Source organism: Ctenopharyngodon idella, chromosome 6 (genome assembly GCF_019924925.1).
Source record: "Ctenopharyngodon idella isolate HZGC_01 chromosome 6, HZGC01, whole genome shotgun sequence".
Classification (NCBI taxonomy): Eukaryota; Metazoa; Chordata; class Actinopteri; order Cypriniformes; family Xenocyprididae; genus Ctenopharyngodon; species Ctenopharyngodon idella.
The window spans coordinates 30,735,396-30,742,864 of NC_067225.1; the positions used below are offsets into that span (position 1 = coordinate 30,735,396).

Genomic DNA, 7,469 nt, shown 5'->3' on the forward strand with positions numbered 1-7,469 from the left:
CGCTTTCAAAACGATCCCCGTTCACATGGATCCGCGAAAACGACTAAAAATGCCGTATTCTGCTGCCAGGCCAGTAGTTGGCGATGTCACTGTAAAGAAACACTAAGCGTAATACGTATGCGCACGATGTCACTGTTTCACAAATTTGCGTTTTTGTAGTTTACACAGAGACAACAACGGTATTGTTTTCAAAAACTTGCACTTTAAAACCCGTTTTCAAAAGCTTGCGTTTTCAGGCCCCAAAACACAGTTGTCGTGTAAATGAATGGCTAAAACACATACAATGTTTTCCATTTTAAGTTGAAAATGGTGTAGTAAATGCCCCCTAAAGGCCGATAACGATAACTATAACCATAACTATATGTGCGTTAACACCAACGAACAATAACGGTCTGTTTATTCTAAGCTCACGCGCTGCCGTTTCAAAGTGTGTACAACATGTTTTTGCTGTTCTTGTTGCATTTACACGGCTTTAACCAGCAGATGTCCTCAGCATGCTATGTTTCGAGTGAATACTATAGCTAGTGTAATCGATCTAATCTAACAGTGAATTTAGCTGACAAAGTCAATATAGTGGAATAAAAACAACGCCTAGTCTTTTTCACTTTAACTTCAAAGGAAGCTAGACAATGTTGTCGAAAGTAGTGCTGGAATTTTATGTTTACACGGTTTGCTAGCCTTGCATAATGATCTAATTTTTTTGACTTGTCAAACAGCGGTGGCCTTTTCTGGAGCTCTGCGATTAACTTCTCTGCAATTTCGTCTGCCATTTTAAATGCGCGAGCCCTTAAATTAGAATGGATTCTGAATGGCTGTCAGTGTTTTATTGTTCAACAGCTGGAAAAAAATCTTTCTGAAAGTGATCCCAATGATATATCGTTATCGTTATAGCTGTGGTGTGGACAGTGCTGTTCTTTTATATTTAGAACTATTTTTAGAACTATATCTTTATCGTTATCTTTATAGTTATCATCCTTGGTGTGAACAGGCCTTTAGACTGTAAATATCAGTTTATGCAAGTTAAGGACTACCACAAATCTTATGAATTGCAATTTAAATATTAGGTCATGAAGCCAAATAATGTGTATGCTGATAATTGTGTACACCCAAATGATTTGATCACGCTGTTTTGTAAGTAATTAATCAATCAATCAATTTAAATTGTTTATATATACCCATAAGAATCAGTATACATTAGGTGCATGTAGCTATTATGTGCAATCATGCTGAAGCCACCTGCTGCAAGTCACTCTCATGAATGAAACAAAGAAACGGAGGGTTAAAACGCTCCAGGCATGGGAACAGAACATGGGCAGAAACAATAAAGTCTTGAAATATAAATGAATCTATAATATTGTCATTTTTGGAATTGAACCAAATTGTCTTTTTCATACATATTTATTCTGTCAAAGCAAAAAGGAGATTCATGCATGTTGATAACCACAAAGACTTTCGGTCTTGCTTACACAATACAATAATAACAAGCTGCATATCAAAACATTTGTGCACCTTGTATAACCTTTTTATCTCATTTATCCACTAATAGCCTTTTATACTTGCAGTGAAAATCAACCTTTCAGCAAGCAATTTATGCCATAAAGAAATGCTTTAACTTTAAATATTGTGACATAACAGAGTAAATGGTGAGATCTCTATTCACCAAGTAACATATTGCCACAACAAAGCTGAATCCAGGAGAACTGCTCTTGTGAGCTCTGGCTCTCTACTCAAAAGCATCCCTGCCTTTCCCATCAATTATGGAGAAACCTATATTTGGAACACACACAAAAACAGCAGCTGCACATCAAAACAAAAGCATTATGTGGCTATAAATGTAACCTCTATCGTTCAAAACAGTTCTTGGATCCTTAAGGAAAATGATTATGCTAGCTAATCTCCATCTTAACTGAAGCTCTTTGTCCTATCTTTGCTCAATAAGATGCACATATCTTGAACAGGACCAGTTGTGTCGTTCAGTATCTTATATCTAACATTACACTAAGCATAAAGGCTTGAACATGTTGCTCCCAACAAAGATATATAGAGTATAATAAGGGAATGCATGTGGAGTGAGTGGCGCAATGAAATTATCCAATTACTGGCAACCTGATAATGGCTTCAGTGTGCTGTATTTCCAGGAAGAGCTAACATAAAACACTTAATGTCTGTCTGGGGCCGAATATAAGGCAAAACGGAGCAGAGAGAAATAATGAGAATTCATTCACATGTGGATCTGCAGATGTGCACTACCTGTATCACAAATACATATCAAAAATCATAAATAATAACTATCAAAATTAGTAATAATTTTTTCAAACATGGTAAATGTATTCAGATATGGATGATTTGGGTACATTTTTATTGTTAATGTGCTTCACAAGTAGTGTCACAAATAAAGGTAAAATATATACTGTACATATAAAAACGTGTTACTATTTTCAGAGATGGTGCATTTATTCACATGTGGATGGGTTGCATTGTTATTGTTGCATTTTGCACTACCCATAATGCCACAAAAATAAATCATAATGAATAATAAAACATCTTAATATCTTATAAATTAAAAAATAATGTTTTCGAAGCTAAATTCATTCAGGTACTGATGATTTGGGTGCATTGTTATTGTTTTACCTGGCTGTAGTATCATACTTCTTTACGATTTTCTGGTATGCAACTTTAAAATATCAAGTACATGTATTTAATGGTGATTATTAGCTATTATCTGTTTAAAAATAAATGTTTATAAAAAAGAATTGCACTGCTTGTTCATTTGACTTCTTTATTTATGCATCCCTATATCATTATTTGTTTACTATGTTTGACCCACTTGAGTTGAATAAAACCATTTGACTGTATAATTCATTCTAATGGTCATCTGCTACCCAAACGCTGTGCGCTATAACGCGTCCGTGATGCTCAATGGAACAGGTCGCTTTCACGCGCAGCCAGTGGAGGTGAGGATGGTGGACATGTCATCTCTTTCCACGTACCTCAACAATGAAGGTCCTCTCTTCTCCACAAACAGACACGACCCAAAAGAGAATGTGGAAATAGCATGTTTTCCAACAGAACCCCGGGAGTCCCGTCTTTCTCCCCCTGGCTCCCACCCCCGCCATGACTGTCCCCAAATTCCCCCCACCGTCCGCCGTTGATTTCCAGGCTTGTTTCTTGTTTATGGTCTTTATTATTTCAGAAAAAGAACGAGCGTCCTATATTCCTGAAGGTGCTTTGAGCGTTTCTTCTCAATCGAGCGTTAAATTCGCAAAACCATTTTGTGTTGCGTCTTCTCAAGGTGGTGCGTTAAAATGATGCTGCGCCGCTGATGCGCTCGAGCGAATGCAGCACCTTCAGCGCGCGCAACCCCACGCGGAAGTCCGAGTCATTGAGCGAATCGGTTCTTTTGAACCAGTCGTTTCAACTAATCGTTTATTAAACAATTCGGCAAATACTTTTAAGCTACCCATCACCTCCAATAAAAGAAAAAAAGAAAACAAAAATGTAATCATTCGAGTTATGATTAGTCTTGACGACTGGGAATAGGCCTATTTAGAGGGGAAAAAAACGTTTATTTTTGCATTTACGCACTCAGCCAAATGAAGAAATCATTTCAGATTCCTCAAAAGATATAGTGTATAATCAATCAGAAATAAATCTAAATTTAAAAATGTGTGTTTACATAGACTTAGAGGCTGCATAAATGCAAAATAATCGGTACCAATAGAAATGTGGTGACGCAGCCTAGGCTATATTATTTAGGGTGAATTCAGGTTGATTAGGACACTTTTTCCAAGTCATCTCAATGGCAAAAAGTGTCCCAATCACCCTGAATTCATTTATTTGCGTATTGTCATATTAACCTGTCAGTAATTGCACTTATTTACATGACAACAGTGCTTGCTTCATTCAGTCTGTGCTTCAGACACAAACTAACTGAAACAGTACTGAGTTCAGTTTAGATTAACCAGTCCAAATGATTGATTCATTATAAAGAATCGGTTCTTAAGAGTCATTCTCTCGGGAATCGGACCACATCGCGCTGCCTGTTATTGATTCAATGTGGGGTTTGGGTGGGCGTAGAAATATATATTTTTTTCCAGAACGAGACATTACAGTTTGTTTGGGTTTCTTATGTTCCCCATCTCAGTTTTGCACCTGAAGTGTCCAAGCCAATAAGGATCTTCTATATGCCTCACAAACAAACAACAACAACAACAAACAACTCACAAACAGTAACTGAAATAAGATCAACCAATGATGACTTTAAACTGACTCCACGAATCACTTTCAAATGATTAATGTAAAGTAACAGATTCAAACAACCACATGATACTACCAAAACGTAGGCTATATATAAAAACCTATTCATACATGTATAAAGCACCATATTAACATCCAATGAGATTTCACTGGGCTGTAGAGCTACTTCAAATATCTTAGCCTTTGTGTTCTTCTTTAATACTGAAAAAGAGCAAATTGAATCCAAATCAAATGAAATGCACGTACTATAAAACTCACTCTCATATTGCCCATTTTTTATGCCCATTTCATCTAAGATGAAAATAATTATTTGCTTGTTAACGTCACTGGACTACAGTATTATTCAGGGTGTTTATCATGTTCAGAAACCTTGATTACCTGATGCAGTGAATCAGTATTAGGCTCATTCAAACAACCACCTCAAAGGCCAGTAGGTGTTCAGGGATCATAGGAGGTTTTGTGTCTTAGAGAAGGGACACAGTAGTGAGGAATGGGAAGTCAGAGAGACAGGTTGTGTTCTGGGTGCGCTGCCGTATATCTGGGTCACAGCGTGCAGAGCTTACGCCAGCCCTAGAGATGCTCCTCTCTGCGGTGTGACAACAACGGGATGGAAGCCAGAGCTCCAAGATGAGCAGCAGGGGAGGCCTGATTTCTAACAGTCTCTCCATCTGGAGCTGTGTTAAAGCAGTCAGACACACACATGCTGGGTTTCCATGTTTTATGGGGACTTTCCATTGACATAATGATTTCTAAACTGTACAAAACTGTATATTCTATCCCCTAACCCTAAACCTACCCATCACAGAAAACTTTTTGCATTTGTACATTTTTAACTTCATTCCGTATGATTTATAAGCTGTTTCACTCATGGGGACCAAAAAATGTCCCCACGAGGTCAAAAAATACTGGTATTACTATCCTTGTGAGGACATTTGGTCCCCATAACATAGGGAATACGAGGCGCGCTCTCTCTCTCTCTCTCTCTCTCTCTCTCTCTCTCTCTCTCTCTCTCTCTCACACACACACATACACACACACACACACACAAACACAAACACTTTAAAGACACACCTCACATTAAAGCACAAACCCACCAACTTCATTACGTCAATTATGTAGAGGTAGGGTTATTATAGTTTAATAAAGCTAAAACCATAAAATAATTATTTACGTTACTTTAAATAAAATAAATGCAAATCAAAATACAATCAAATATAGAGAAACTGAAATGTATTTTTCAATTCTATTTAGTTCTATTTAGTTTCAAATTTGAATCATGTGTATATGCTGCATGTGTTAGAGTGTGAGTATGTTTTTATTTCATGAAATATCACAAAACCTGTCAAGATGCCTGGGTCATATTTCGCCACAAAATGAAAAGAAATAAGTTTAAAGACAATGGTGCCTGTTTTTAGGAACATTAAGCACATTCATCCTGTTACAAATATGACTTAGAAATGGCTTAATGAGAATCTAATGAGAATCATCATTGAATATAAAGACAGTTACAACAACAATCTCTGGATGCATTACATAAGAATTTGGGGTAAACATGCTTAATTATTGAAAAAAAAAAAAAAAAGTTATCTTTATGCAAAAAATGTTTTCCCTTTTTGATTTTGGGGTGCAATATATACACACACACACATATATATTATTTCATATTAATGCATAATATGACCCATAATAATTCTAGTTCACATTGGACATAGAGCTGGAATTAACTTGACATACAACAACTGCATTCAGCAATAAAAAAACAGCAATAAATATGTAGGCTTTCATAGTCTATTAAAACACCTGATTACACTAGTGAAGCTGCAATGAAGTCATTGCGGAGTTCCCATAAAACACTGTACCACAATGAACACTGAGTCTCAGACAAACACATTTCACCCACTCACCTTCCACCAGCCTCCAGCCTCCATTTGCAAAGAGAGAGAGAGAGACCTTCTCATCCATCTGTCTCTCACTCCCACATCTCACTTTTGTAGATTCTAAATTAGCATGTCATATAGGTCATGTGCTACTTTTATGGTCCGAGTTGCGAAAAAAATGTCCTTTGTTGTACATTAAAAGGTTGATTTGCAGTGACCACTTCAGACATTTTAAAGTGAATAAGTACTGGTATACTCTAGAGTTTTGCAAACTAATCAACTGATCTTTACAGATACTGAAGATTGGTCAAGTTGTTTATAATATAATATAATATAAAATAATATAGAGTAATGTTTGGGTTATAAGGTACAATTTGTTCACATTGCCAAAGCCAAAGTATTTACTAAGAACTGAATTATTTCAACATAAAGTCAAGACTGTTATTCCAAAATAAGAAAATAAATGTCAATATTTGTTGATGTGATGAGTCTATTCCACATTAATGTTATTCATATTAAACTTGGTGTTATTTTAGTATTATTTATATATTATTATAGTATTTATTAATATTTTTAATTAACTTTTATTTTTATATTTTCAGTTTTCATTTAAATTTTTGTTAAAGTTTTAGTAATTTTATGTGATTCTGTCATTTTTATTTTTTAACTATGTTTTATTTTGCTTTTATTTACTCAGTATTTTAGTACTTCAACTTATTCAACTTTATTTTATTTTCTTTCAGCTTTATTTCAATTACCAAAAACAATGTTTAATAGTTTTAGTCCTTGTTAATGATAACAACACTGAACAACTTAAATGATGGTGCATTTTTTTGTGGAGACAAATTGTTTGTATAATGCAAAGAGTTATTAGCATGCCTTTCTTGATGCTGAAGCATTCAGAAATAAACAAAAGGTTGGGGCTGGAATCACTGCTGACATTTAAGAAAGGTCACCATTATGCTGAAAGGGCAGTTAAACATATAACGTAGATTCAGAACCAGTCATGAAAGCATAAAACAGAAAGAATCAACGAGTAATGTGCATTCATCTTTCATTGTTAAACGTCATCTTCTTATATAACCATCTGAAGGAATAAGCCATAGGACCAGCAAATGGTGTGTAAGAGACATGACTCAACACGCCAAATGGGATCAATCAACTGATTCAGGACCCCTGTGTCCGGATGCACTTCAAACCCTTAACATTGTTTGTGCGATGACGTACCTGGCCTTGGTTGAGCAGTTAAATGCATTTGGTTTGTCTATTGGTGAGTCATCTTTGGTCTGGGAGACATTAAACTGATTTTATGTTCCAAAACATTTGGAGTGAAAA

The 7,469-nt window shown here is 35.7% G+C and overlaps 1 protein-coding gene across 1 annotated transcript in view; it reads right to left on the minus strand.

Moving 5' to 3' along the window:
* mmp24 (matrix metallopeptidase 24) overlaps positions 1–3,338 on the minus strand; it is a 35,063-nt gene extending 31,725 nt beyond the window's left edge. Inside the window, exon 1 of the mRNA XM_051897462.1 lies at positions 2,991–3,338. Within this exon, the coding sequence (XP_051753422.1) occupies positions 2,991–3,116 (126 nt within the window). The 5' untranslated portion in view covers positions 3,117–3,338. The remainder of the gene's footprint in view (positions 1–2,990) is intronic.
* Positions 3,339–7,469: the final 4,131 nt, after the last annotated feature.